The following is a 14,401-nucleotide window of genomic DNA, read 5'->3' as shown; positions in this document are numbered from 1 at the left end:
GATTTCTGTTTCGTATTTCAAAGTGGAATGACTTTAATTTGCTAAGTGTCGAAATCAGGAGCATTGACCTTCAGCCAAGATCTCGTGATTCCTTTTGAATTCATGCTATAGTGAACACGGGGTGAAGCCCCAAAACCAACCATCCACGTGTACAGTAATAGTGAACATCCAGTTATATATAGACACAAACAATCCAAAATTTTTGCGTAAAGATAATCATATAATCACTAATATAAGTGGAATCATGTAATCAAAATGACCATTTATTTTGTTTACGAAAGTAACCATCTAGATACATATTGAAACGAACATCTAGAGAATTAAGTCTTGATTCAAGAATTTCTGTTTTGTATTTCAAAGTGGGATGACTTGAATTTGTTAAGTGTCGAAATCATGATCATTGACCTTGAGCCAATATCCTGTTATTCGTTTTGAATACGTGCTAGAGTGAACACGGGTTGAAGCCCCAAAACCAACCATCCACGTGTACAATAATAGTCAACATCCAGTTATATATAAACACAAACAATCAAAATTTGTGTGTAAAGATAATCATATAATCACTCCAAAATTTCTTGCAACAACTACAAAAAAACCTGAAACTGATATGTTTAGAAAACAATCCCACTCTATCCGTACAACAATAGCATGACATATATCATTTGCATGTAGGAAGACTACCATTTTCGTCTACAGTATCTAATACATGAATTACGTACTGAAAGCCATGTCCAACAGATACTAACTATTGCCGAAGGAGCTTAACATAGACATGAACCCACCAAATTGTTGGAGCTTATTGCAGCCAACGGGAGCACCGAACTCTGTATTTCCATATCCCTCTGAACGAATAACCTGCTAAACAACAAAAACAAATGACAACAGTTAACGACTTGCATAGTAATATATGAAATAATAGTGCAAGGTCAGATTAACACAAACATATACCGGGGAGACATTCTTGTTCTTCCTCCGAGCAGATTTCTTGAAGGACTTATCGAAGGAAGCGCCAGGCATCTTACTCTTTGGCCGGCCCTTTATGGTGACCTTTGACGAGGCTTAAATGTCGTCTACACCTACCACGGTCGAACTCTATGAGCCAATGCTATCGTGGGTTGCCGTGACCCCCTTGGACCTCTTTTTGGCACGGTGCTCGGTCAGCTTGGCCCTTGTTTCTTCCAGAGCAGCATACAGCAAGGCTGTTTCATCATCGTCATTGACGAATTCCTGAGCAATGTTGAAGAAGTGTGCACATAATCCTCTGAATGCAGTATGACTCTCATCCGACCGACTCATATCGTGGCTACTCTTGACATAAGTATGCTTGCGCTTTATGTTCTTGCTCCAATAAGGGAGAACATAGCATGTAGGAACTTTATACACTTTGTACGAAGGGGAAACTACAAGACAGTGATAGCATAACACACCTGAACTCTAAAAAAGATTACACTCATAACGAACCTCCTATGTTGAATGGTCAAAGTGGACGTCGTATGGAATGCAAAGAATAGTATCCTTGACCAATTTTTCCTCTTCCACCTTCATGCATACTAATTTACCCTCTTCAGTAACAACAGAAACTTTGCAATTAGCCTTCTTCACAAACTCAGTTTCAACATCTCTGAACATGCTGGTAGTGTACTCCTGTTGAAATTGTCTCTCCATAGGTGAGCTAGTTGCACTCGAGATAACCCCCATCGAGTCTACTGCATCATCCTCTAATTCCCTCTGCTTCTTTATTCCAAGTACATTTTTATATTCATGAACAAACTGGACCAAGCTAGTCCTGCTGTGTAAGAATCCACCGTAGAATACATGCATGCTCTCACTCTTTGTGATCTCTTTATCTTGCGTCGTCGACGTCAGGAGCGAGACACACGTCGGCTGTGAGGGAGTCGTTGTACGTCTGGGTTGCTGCGGGACCGCGAGAACAACGCACACGATTGGAAGGTGCTGTTGGGCAGTGGCCTTTGCGGACGTCGGCGTCTGCTGGATCTGTGTCGGACGGCAGCTGGTGACTGTTTTGGAGTGGCACTGGTGCATTAGGAGGAGACCAGGCGTAACGGGAAAAACAACAAAAAGGAAAAGGAATGCCGGTTTTTAGGTGGATTTAGGTAACTGACGGAAATCCTTATTTCTTTTAAATTTCAAATTAGAAACTATTAAAAATTAATTAATTGATTTTAATTTTAATTTAATTATATTGTACATCTTGTATACTGTATATATTAGCTCCTCATACTTTTTCTTTTAATTAAGACGTTGAAATCAAATTAGATTAAAGACCGTGTTATAAAATAGTTTAAATTACATATAATAGGAATAATGAGTTCTTTTTTTTTTTTTTTTTTTTATCTAATGCCAGGTTAGACTTTTATGATGATGAAAACTTGTATTCCAATGAAAAATACTAAGGGCATAAAACTATCATAAAATGTTTTCATAAAATTAATGACTTTTATGATATTAAATTTTGTATTTATAAATAATAAAGTATATCATAGACATAATTATTTTTTTTTATTACTGATATGTCTTACAACCCTAATTTGGTGACAGAAATTATTGGGTTGAGGAGCAAAAATTAGAGAAAATTAAACTGCTTTTTCAAAATACTAATTATTTATGAAGTATAAACATTTTTTTAATTTATTGTATTTAGGTATCGGATACATTTTGAATTTTTTTTTTTAATTTATTGATATGTTTTCTGTGTCTCATTGTTTTATTAAAAAATAATTTTTTTAAAAATATATTTAGACACATTTAAATACTATTACGCAGTCACAAAAAAAAAAATACTATTACGTGTTAATGTATTTAATTTTATTTTTATAATTTTAATATATATTTTTAAAATAAATTTAAAAATATTATATATTATTAAAATAAAAAAATATTTAAATATTTTATATAATTAAAAAATATTAAAAAAATAATTTATATTTTAATATTAATAAAATATCAAAATATTATTATAATTTATCTAAAAAATATTTTATATTATATATATATGTCATGTCTTGTAAAAATTTTAAATTTGTGTATCTATATGTTCTATGTTGTATTCTGTGTCCGTGTGCGTGCATCATAACTAATTATGGCCCTTGGATCAAAATTTTTCACATCAAATACCATTAGAAAATGAACCCTAGACTAATTGAATAAATATAAATTACATTTAAGGGATAAAAAAAAAAGACAGTTCAACACAGTTGGGGAAGAAGAAAATACTAGGAAGAAAATTACGCAGCAGTCGCATGGCTTTGCAGATTTTCTCCCTCTCTTCTTTTTGGTAGCTATACTCACTCACTTCAATTCTTCATCACCCTGCAAGTTCGTTTACTATCTTCTTCTTTTTCTTCCAATATACTTAGTTTATTTTCTTCTTCATGGTTCCCAATTCTAGGGTTTATATTAATTTTGCCCAATCTTACTCCTTCAAAATTACTGAATTGCATTTGTTGACCTTGACTTGAATACAAGTCGGTTTCTTTGTTCGTCTGTGGATTGCTTAATTCTAATGGTGACTAATTTCTGGGTCTTATTTGTTTGTTTGTTTATTACTTTTATTTATTTTGTTTTGGGGCGAGGAATTTAGCTACTTTGTGTGGGTTTGTGGTAGAAAGGTGTCAAATTTAACTGGAATTGTTTAATATCTTTGTTGCTTGTTTCATACATGGTTCGTTTTCCCATAGCAAGAAGAGGATACATGAAGTTACCGAAGAGGCAATTTTTTTTGGAAATCTGTTTGGTGCAGTTCTTCATCTTGTAGAAAATTTTGGTTGATACAATGATATTGGATCTAACTGTAGAAAATCATCTGCAGGGTCAATCTGAATGCGAGGACTGTAATCAATTAATCATTTTGCTGGCTGTGCATTAGAATACTTATTTGCATTTCAGATTAAATGTAGCCTGTCTGTCAGATCGCCTATCCATACCACTAACGTTGGGTTTGAAATCTGAACTTTTGATGGATTGCAATAAAGAAGAGGCTTTAAGGGCCAAGGTTCTTGCAGAACAGAAGATGCAAAACAGGGATTTCCCAGGTGCTCGTAAATTTGCTCTCAGGGCTCAGCAGTTATTTCCTGATGTGGAGAACATTGCTCAGATGCTTGTTGTTTGTGATGTGCATTGCTCTGCAGAGCAAAAATTGTACGGTAATGAGATGAACTGGTATAAAATTCTTCAGATTGAGGTGACAGCTGATGAGGCAACAATTAAGAAGCAGTACAGGAAGTTTGCTCTCCAACTTCATCCTGACAAAAACAAGTATGCTGGTGCAGAAGCAGCATTCAAGCTGATTGGGGAAGCACAACGAATCCTTTTGGATAGAGAAAAACGCTCTGAGCTTGACAGGAAGTTCCGGGTTGTAATGCACGGGCCTTCTATGGCACCTCATCATCAACAGAAGTTTCAGATGAATTATAATTCTGTAACACAAAACACTGTGAGGCCAAATTTTACGACCTTTAATCCTTGGCAGCAGCAACAACAGCCTTCTCAAACATCTCAACAGGGGATCAATGGTGACCGCGCTACCTTTTGGACTGCATGCTCATTTTGTTCGGTTAGATATGAGTATTATAGGGAAGTTTTGAATAGATCTCTTCGCTGTCAACATTGCAATAAGCCCTTTATTGCATATGATGTCGATGTTCAAGGTACAACCCCAGCAACTAATCTAAGTCAGCAGACTTTCACCCAGCGGACATATGGCCTCAATCATGGTGCCGTGAAGGTGGATTTTGGAGCTCAAGCTAATCTGCATACAAAGAAGTCCGACACAGAGTCTAGGGCAAACAAAGGCTCTACTTCTGATGTCTCCAAAAAGCCAAATGGAAAGAGGAGCAGGAAGCAGATGGTTGAATCCAGTGAAAGTTCTGATTCGTTTAGCAGTGATTCTGACGATATGTTTGCTAACGATGATGGTTTTACTGATTTGGAGAAGAATTCGGCTTCTAGAGAAGAGCATCCGCGGAGGTCTACACGGCAAAAGCATCAGGTTTCCTACAATGAGAATGCAAGTGATGACGACGATGATGAATCATTTGAGCCTTCAAGAATCAATACGGGGAATGAATCATCAAACCCTGCTAATGAAATGAATATTCAAAATGGTTTAGCGTCTGCTCTGAAAGATAATAAAAAAGGTGTAAAGCGAGACTCTGAAGAGGACTTGGTAAATAGAAATGCGAAAATTAAAGAAGTGAGGGGTGAAGAAGTAGTGGGAGATTCAAAAGTAGATGAAGCTTCAGAGAATGATGTCTATCCTGATCCAGAGTTTAGTGACTTTGACAAGGACAAGAAAGAGGAATCTTTTGCTGCTGGGCAGATTTGGGCTATTTATGATATGGCAGATGGCATGCCAAGATTTTATGCTTTGATAAAAAAAGTTATGTCTCCTGGGTTCAAGTTGCGGATAACATGGCTTGAACCAGATCCAGATGACGATGATGAAATCAGCTGGTCGATTCAGGAATTGCCAATTGCATGTGGAAAGTATAAACTTGGTAGCAGTGACATCATTGAAGGCCATGAGACGTTCTCGCATATGATTACTTGTGAAAAGGTTGGCCGGAGCTCTTTCAACGTGTACCCTAGAAAGGGAGAAACTTGGGCTCTTTTTAAAAACTGGGATATTAAATGGCATAAGGATGCAGAATCCCATCGGAAGTTTGATTTTGAGTTTGTGGAAATCTTGTCAAATTATGTTGAAGGTGACGGAGTATTTGTTGCATTATTGGGGAAGTTGAAAGGCTTTGTGAGTCTCTTCTTTCCTATTTTGAAGGACGGTAATCCATTATTTCAAATACCATCAACACAGTTGTTCAGATTCTCTCACAGGGTTCCGTCTTTTCGGATGACTGGTCAGGAAGGAGTAGGTGTTCCTATGGGATCTTTAGAACTTGATCCTGTATCCTTGCCTACGAATCTGGATGAGATTGAACTTCCTGGAGAATTAATAGGGAAAACTAGTCAAAGTCCATCTGTTGGGATGAGTTCAAGGTCTTCAGATGCCTTAAAATTCATGATGAAATCTGACACACATGCATCTACTTCTAAGATTAACTTGGAAGGTCAAAATTCAACACTAAGGACCAAGGCTCCTGTTGATCATATTGCTAATGGTAGTGCTCCTTCAGCTTCAGTGGCAGCAGCTATTCAAGTACCCAAACAGCAGTTCTTCAATTTTGATGAGGAGAGATCAAAGGTTGGCGTTGGTCAGGTTTGGGCTTCTTATGGTGGACAGGATGGAGCACCAAGGTATTATGGTTTGATTATATCGATTAAGCCTAGCCCAGATTTTGAGGTGCATGTTTTGAATCTTACTAATTGCTGGATACCAGATACTGCTGTTAAATGGGATGACAAGAAAATGATCGTTCCTTGCGGACGATTTCGGGTTATACAAAGTCCTGTTGTCTCTATTCTTAAGGACATAAATTCTTTTTCACATCTGCTGCATCCTGTTACTGATGGTAATGGCAGGGATAAGGAGTTCATAATATTCCCAAAGAAAGGTCAAGTTTGGGCATTGTATAGGAAATGGACAACTAAAATCAGGCGAGCCGATTTGTTAAAGATGGAGTATGACATAGTGGAAGTTGTTGAAGAAGATAATAATAGTTTGGGGATAGAGGTGTTGCCTTTGGAGAAGGTGAGTGGTTATCATTCAGTCTTCAAGGGCAAATCAAATGGGAGATCACCTGCAACCCAGAGAATACCTAGCAGAAAATTGCTCATGTTCTCCCACCAAATCCCAGCATTCAGACTCACAGAAAAACATGGCAATCTGAAGGGTTTCCTCGAAATTAATCCGCGGGCTCTGCCGGCTAATTATTTAAACGATAGATGAGGGGGTAAGCTAAGAATCTTTAGGCTAATGGGAATAATACTGCTTTTATTTATGTTACTACTTTAACCATGGTGTAAAATTTGTTCAGATGTCATTTTTGGACTCTTTTCCCCCACCTTTTCCCGCTTTGTAATTAGGTGAAGATTTTAGATATTTATTTATATGTGCATGACAGCACCTGAACCTGCGGTATAAGGGCATTTGAGGTGCATTGTCAATTTGATTTGTGTTGCGCTACAAGTGAAGTGCATGTTTGGATTTTTCATTTGTAGCTCTGACATGTAAATGCAAAAGAAAAATCAAGCATGCTATGTTGGAGCCAAAGTTTAAACTTTAAACCAACCACTTGTTAACGCATTGGCTTCACTTACGAAGTGTGTTTTCCTAATTAATTTTGTACCACATATATGATGCTTGCATTATATCCTATGATTTGCTGTATATTCAAAATACATGATTTTCCGCCGTTGGAAAAAATTCTCTGGTATCATTATGGTTTTAGTTTATTCAATGTGGAGACGTGTGTTTTAATTGATTCCGGGGTCCATATTTTTATTAGTCAAAAAGATTTTGTAGGACTTCGAAAGTCAAGTGGGCATTTGGTCTAGTGGTATGATTCTCGCTTTGGGTGCGAGAGGTCCCGAGTTCGATTCTCGGAATGCCCCTTTTGTAAAAATGATCCTATAAGCTCATTAGAATTGAAAGATTGAAAATAAAGAGAATCATACATTTTTATGTCAAATATGTCTAAAATACTTGTGATGTTATATGTTATTGAATAATGGATTTATTATTCTAGTCTAGTAGGCCAATAACATTACAGAAACCAAATATATTATAAGGGGGAGCAATAGAATAAATTAATTAACATGCAAAAAAAATCATGAGAAACAATGAACAATTTTTTAATTGCAAAATTTGATCGCTTTGATATTATTATTGCTTCAACACTAACTTAATGTTTATCTTATATTTTAAGATTAAACTTGTAATTTTGAAAGAAGATTAAATCCTTATCCATTAGCTCAAGCATGAAAAAACAACTTATCTTTTTTTGTGCGCTGAGCTCGATTAATTCGAAAAAAATGACGGACTAAACGGGCTAACTTGCGGGCTAAATAGGTGGTTCGTTTATTTTTTTTAATATTTAAAAAAAAAAGCAGTATTTTTAGCCAATATTTCTCACGATTCGACTTGAAAATTCGAGTCGTCAACTAAAAAAAATATTATTTTTTAAAGGTTTTTGACCTAAAAGTGATATTTTTTATCAAAATATTTTTTAAAAAATAAAATAAAAGGATAAACGGTCTGTCCCGTTTAACCTATTGAGCTGACTATAAACGGTTCGGGTTGAAAAATTATGACCCACAAATGAAGCAGATTTAAACGGTCCAGCTCATTTAACCTACAAACTTAATGGGTCGGACTTAAATGGGTTGGGCTAACCCGTTTGACAGCCCTGTGAATATGTAGTGTGCATGAGTTTGTAAATTGTGATATATAAAAATTGGTCTAATCTATCGGCCAAAAATAAATTTTAAATTTAGAATTTTCATGGTTAGCTCGATGAGTTAAACGAATTGATCTGTTTATTTTTTTAATTTTTTAATAAATTAGATAAAAATCAATTGTTTTTGGAAAATTATTTTTTGGCTAAAAAACTTAAATAGAAAAAAATTTCAGTAAAATGAATTGGATTATGAAAATATTGACAAAAAGTACTAATTTTATTTTATATCAAAAAATTAAAGGGTCGTCTGTTTAGTTTGCGAAACAAAAATCTATCTTTCTAAACAAATAAAAAGACTAACCCAATAATTTAAATCCATTTTAATGATCCTAATACAACAAAGGTATAATGATATTTTTTTAAACAGATTTGTTACACATATAAGTATTATTGTCATAAAAGTTTAATTAAGTAGAATCAACACCAACAAAAATACTTTCACTAAAATAACGTGAATATATGAGGTATGTGGTCAGCATCTTCTTCTTTGCGTTCCTCCTCCTCTTCCTTCTTCTTTTTCTTTTTCGCGTTCCTTCTTCTTCGCGTATTTTCTCCTCATAGTCATTCTTTTGTTGTTGCATTTTTTTTCTTTTCTTCCTCCTCTCCTTGGTGATTTTGCAACATTATGTGTTTTGAATTGTGCATAACAATGAGATCAAATGTACCTCAATTTACTAAAAAATAACCGAAATTACATTTAGAATGAACCGAAAATAAAATTCTAAATGAATCGAAATTACTTAATGATGACGATACATAAACAAACTCGTTTTAAAACAAGCACAGACCAAGTGCACCTTATTTAAATTCAAAATGAACTAAAATTACTTAATGATTGCGTTAAAAAATAAGTACACAAAGAAAATTGAATGATCAGAAATTCTCTTAGAAATGAATTGAAATTACTTAATAACGACGATACACAAATAAACTCATTTCAAAACAAGCACTGACCAAGTGCACCTTTTTTAAATCTAAAATGAACCGAAATTACTTAATAATTGTGTTCGAAAACAAGCGCACAAACAAAATTGAATCATGAACAAAAACACATCCAAATCCATTAAGTGATTTTACAGCATTATGCGTTTCTTTTTCTTTATTTGATTTTTTCATGTTTTTATTATTGTTAATAGGGTAAAACATGAAGAATTACGAGAAGAAAAAACAAGAAGGAGAAGATGAATAAGACAAGAAGAAGAAGAACATGATGAGAAGTTTTGAGGAATTTTTTATTCTTGTTTCTTCTTTTTTGTTTGATTTTTTTTCTTAGTTTTATTTCTCTGAAGAGAGGATGTGAGTAGGAAGAGTATTGAATTGTGTAGAATAGCAAGACCAAATGCACCTTAATTCACTCAAAATTGAATCGAAATTATATCCAGAATCAACCAAAAATTAAATTTCAAATAAACCGAAATTACTTAATGATGTCGATACACAAACAAAATCGTTTTAAAAACAAACACATACAAGTGCACCTTATTTAAATCCATAATGAACCGAAATTACTTAATAATTGTGTTTGAAAATAAGTACACAAATAAAATTGAATGATTGACCGAAATTACATCAAGAATGACCGAAAATTAAATTTTGAATGAACTGAAATTACTTAATAATGACGATATACAAACAAATTCGTTTTAAAACAAGTGCAGGCTAAGTCAATTTTGAACAAAAATATATCCAAATCAATCTCGATCAGACAATGTAATAAATATGACAAAAATTCGATGATAACATACGTATTAGAAGAAGACAATGATGATGATGATGATGATGATGAAAAGGAAAGAGAAGAAGAAATTTCAATAAAAAAAGAAGAGGAAAAGAGGTGTGCTTTGGGGAAGAGAGAAGCGCGTTTGAGTATCTTGAATGCTTCATCTTCATGTTTGCCAATTTTTTATCCCTCTGATGATTCCACCTCTAAACGCAAGTGAAGCAAAAATTTGTTGTTTCTGCATTCATGTTCATGGTGGTTGGTTACCATTAAAAAATTATGTGAGAAATTTATTTCTTTTCTACCAACTCTACTTTTTATTTTCTTCTAAGAAAAGATACCAGTAACCATTACTTTCATGGCTTCGCAGTAGTTCTTCGTTCTATTTTTTTTTATTATCAAAATCTGTTTTAATCACTAGTAAGGTGAATATTTTAATTTTTTTATTATTTTTAGTATTCTCTTTTATATTTAAATTTTTATGTTTTTTTGTTCATATAATATATATTGTCGGTTTTATGAAATTTTTATTTCTTATGTGTGAGTTTTTTTTCTATTCCTTGATATACTCTATTTTCATTTTGTATAAATTTTTTTTATTTGATTTTGTAAAATTTGTAATTATAATTATTATATACTACGTTTATTATCAAAATTTTGTATAATATGAATTATGATCCTATCAAAAATGACAAAATAAATGAAAAGTTAATTATAAGTAATAATAGAGTTATAAATAATAAAAATTTATAGTTTAAAATAATACTAAATTAAAGAGTATTGATAGTACTAAAAAAATTATAGAATATTTTTTTGTTTGACATTATTAAATTTATAATATTCTCTTTCATATTTTTATTTTTTATTGTATTTATTTTATTTATATGATAAATAATTTTTATATTATTTTTGTTAGTGTTCTGATTCTTCATATATATTATTATTTTTTGCAATTTATATTGTTTCTTTGTTCATATTAATTTTTTTTATCATTTATGTTTTTATGTCTAATATTTTTGTTTTGGTTGAAATTTTTTATTTTTTATTCAGTTATGTAAAATTTATAATTATAATGCTTATATACTATGTTTTATTGTAATTTTTTTATAATATAGATTATGACCCCATTTAAAAAATAAATTAAATAAAAAATTATATATAGGTAATAAAATATATTTTTTTAATTTTTAATATAAAATATATTTTAACTTTTATATGTTACTTTAATTTAGTAAGTAAACTAGTATTTTTACCCGTAATAATATTACGGGAATATATTTTTTAAAATTACGGTCTACTTTGTTCTAACAGTATAGATTATGCATGTCACAAAAGATTTATAAAATTAAACTACTTTTACAACAAAAGTCGTAGGTTGACAAAAGTCTTTGGCTAAGAAGACTAAAGTAACTGTAGATAAAAAATCAAATAATAAGATCTTTAGTTAATATTTTTATATGAAAAAGTCTAATTTTTTATTAATAATTAATTTTAACATTCATGATCTAAAATTTAAAATAATTTAACGTATATAATTTTATATTTAATTAGGTGTTAAGTCTGTTGCACAAATAGAAATAATTAATTTTTATACTTGCTATTTAAAAATAATATTTTTTCTCACTATGTATATAAAAATATAATTAGATATTAGTATAAAAAATTATACTGATAGTTATAAAATTAACTCAAAATTAATTTTTTTAAAAAAATTGAATCTTGATTCTAAATTTTAATTATAACATTAATATTCTCTCCAAATTATATGTAATAAATATTTGAAAGAAGAAGAATGAAAATATAGATTAGAAAGATAAGCAGTGAAAATTTAAAACTAAATAAAAAACTAAAAAACTATGTATATAATAATAATAATAATAATATTTTTTATTTGAATTATATTATTTTGTTAATTTTGTTTTTTGTAGAACAGAAAGATAGAAAAAATAGAGAATGAGAGAAAAGAGTGAGAAAGATAAAGATAAAGATGAAGAATGAGAGTGAGAGTGAGAATTTGTTAATTTTGGAGAAAAAATTTATTTTAATTGTAAAAAAATATCGGATGACATATTTTGATTTGTCAAATTACTAACATAAATATAAATTATATACAAAGTAAAAATAGTAGAGAGAAATAGAAAAATAGAGAGAGGTAGATAAGAGAATTTAGGAAGGGAGTTTAATAATTTAAAAAAAATATTTTCTCTCAATTTTAATAAGAGAGTGTCATGTGAGTTGTGACACATTTGATTATTAAATTAGATAGTATTATATGATACATAATATAGGTATATGTCAATTTCAATTTTAATATTTCAATTTTAATTTTAATGTAATTAAAGAATGTCATGTTGCACATTTTGATTGTCAAATTAGTAATTAGTCATTGATATTGATAATGATAATGATATATAAGATAGAGTAGTTGAAGGAACGAGAGAAATAGAGAAAGGAAGAGGGAGGAGGGGAGAACTCTTTAATTTTGGAGGGAAAGATTTGATTTCAATTGCAACGAAGGAGCGACATGTGGCACATTTTAGTTGTAAAATTAGTAACGAGGAGGGAAGAATTTTTTAATTTTGGAGGGAATGATTTAATTTCAATTACAATGAGAGAATGACATGTGACACATTTTGGTTGTAAAATTAGTAAGGAGAGGAGAATTCCTTAATTTTGGAGGAAAAGATTTGATTCCAATTATAATGAGAAAGTGACATGTTTTGGTTGTAAAATAATAGATATAATAGATAGTTTTGGAGGGAAAGATTTAATTTCAATTACAATAAGAGAGTGACATGTGGTACATTTTGGTTGTAAAATTAGAAATATATAATAAATAATAGATATTAATTTTATTATAAAATTAATTAATAAGATCTATTTAAATATTTAAATTAAGATGATAGGATAATATAAAAAAAATATTTAAATTGATGTCTCTTTTAGTAATTTTTTTATCTAAAAGTGATTTTGAGTAGTATAATCCAAACATTTATTTTACTATAATTCATTTTGATATATTTTGATATAAAGACTGTCAAACATAAATCACGTTAACACCAACTTACCTTTCATCAAAATCAATTTCCCAAAATCAATTTTATACGAACTCCTATTTGCAAACTGTAATTCAAATACACACAAAGAGATGTTGGTAACGAAAGTAACGAAATTGAAAATTAATGAAAAAAGAGAAGAAGAAGAATACGTAGCATCAAGATGAAGAAGAATGTGCATGCATGAATTTGAAACAAAAAGAAAGAAGAAGACGACCTAGTACAAGCGCGTTAATCTAAAAGACTTGGTTAAACTTAGTTAAATTATTTGGATGTAAAGCTTTATTGTTTTCTAAAACATGTATAAAATATGGGTTGGACTATATCAGAATACCTACTCGGCTCAGGATTCGGTGGTCCAGGAACCTTTGGACCACTTAGTGGTCCAAGTAGAAAACATGTTTTTGGAATTTTTTTATCAATTGCTACGTAGTCCTTGAATTAATTTTAATTACAAATCAACCCCATATATTTTATTTAATTATAAAAATAGTTTTTTATTTTATAAATTATTATTTTATCAATTATCTATTATATTTATTAACAATCAAATACAAAAATAACAACCAATTATATCTTTCATTCATCCTAATAATTCCAATTGATTAAAAAATTAACTTTGATCTCGTTACGTTCGTCCATGGCTTTATTTCGTCATGTAGTATCACGGATTTAATTAATACTAGTAGAAATACATTTCTTTCGTCCAAACTAGACCAAACTACAGGATCAATGATTTAAGTTAAGTGATAAAAATTGTTCTTATGTTAATACATTGATATTGATGCAAGAAGATAATAAGATCCTGATAATGGTGATTGAAAAAAAAAATTAGATTAATGAGGATTTGTACAACCTATTTGTGATTTATGAAAGTAGAATAGAATAAATTGTGCAAAATCCTACAAAATTCTGAAAAATGAGAACATTACCAATTGATTGAGTAGATGGATATTTCATTACCAATCGATTGAAATTGGCAAAACATTCAACTTCATCACCTTCCAATCGATTGGATTACATTATCAATAGATTGAATTTAGCTAAAACTTCAATGTCATCACTTTCCAATCGATTGTATTTGGCAAATCCATGTTGTTTTCGTGAATTCAATCAATTGAGTAACAACAACAATCGATTGTTTTGAGGCATTCATATAAACAATCGATTGGTTTAACCTTTTTACCATTCTACCTTACAACTTTCAATCGATTGTTTTGTGATATAGTGTAAACCAATCGATTGAATTTCAA

The 14,401-nt window shown here is 31.0% G+C and overlaps 1 protein-coding gene and 1 non-coding gene across 3 annotated transcripts; both read left to right on the top strand.

Moving 5' to 3' along the window:
• Positions 1–3,158: 3,158 nt before the first annotated feature.
• On the top strand, positions 3,159–7,080 carry LOC112741097 (uncharacterized). 2 transcript variants are annotated; one of them, XM_025789929.3, is made up of 2 exons: positions 3,159–3,295; positions 3,830–7,080. In XM_025789929.3, exon 2 carries the CDS (start codon positions 3,977–3,979, stop codon positions 6,860–6,862), a length of 2,886 nt encoding a protein of 961 aa, XP_025645714.1. In that variant the 5' UTR covers positions 3,159–3,295; positions 3,830–3,976; the 3' UTR covers positions 6,863–7,080. The 2 variants fall into 2 exon arrangements, with proteins under 2 accessions (XP_025645714.1, XP_025645715.1); XM_025789930.3 differs by having other exon boundaries at positions 3,159–3,336.
• A 375-nt stretch (positions 7,081–7,455) lies between these two features.
• On the top strand, positions 7,456–7,527 carry TRNAP-UGG (transfer RNA proline (anticodon UGG)). The gene has a single exon. It is a non-coding gene; the product is annotated as a tRNA-Pro (tRNA).
• The last annotated feature ends 6,874 nt before the right edge of the window (positions 7,528–14,401 follow it).

The sequence above is a fragment of the Arachis hypogaea genome, chromosome 14, assembly GCF_003086295.3.
Source record: "Arachis hypogaea cultivar Tifrunner chromosome 14, arahy.Tifrunner.gnm2.J5K5, whole genome shotgun sequence".
NCBI lineage: Eukaryota > Viridiplantae > Streptophyta > Magnoliopsida > Fabales > Fabaceae > Arachis > Arachis hypogaea.
The sequence above is the reverse complement of the archived record's forward strand: the minus strand, read 5'-3'. Positions and strand labels throughout refer to the sequence as shown.

Bases quoted from the DNA above. Each gene is read 5' to 3' on its own strand.
- LOC112741097 (XM_025789929.3), top strand. From the start codon at position 3,977: ATGGATTGCAATAAAGAAGAGGCTTTAAGGGCCAAGGTTCTTGCAGAA.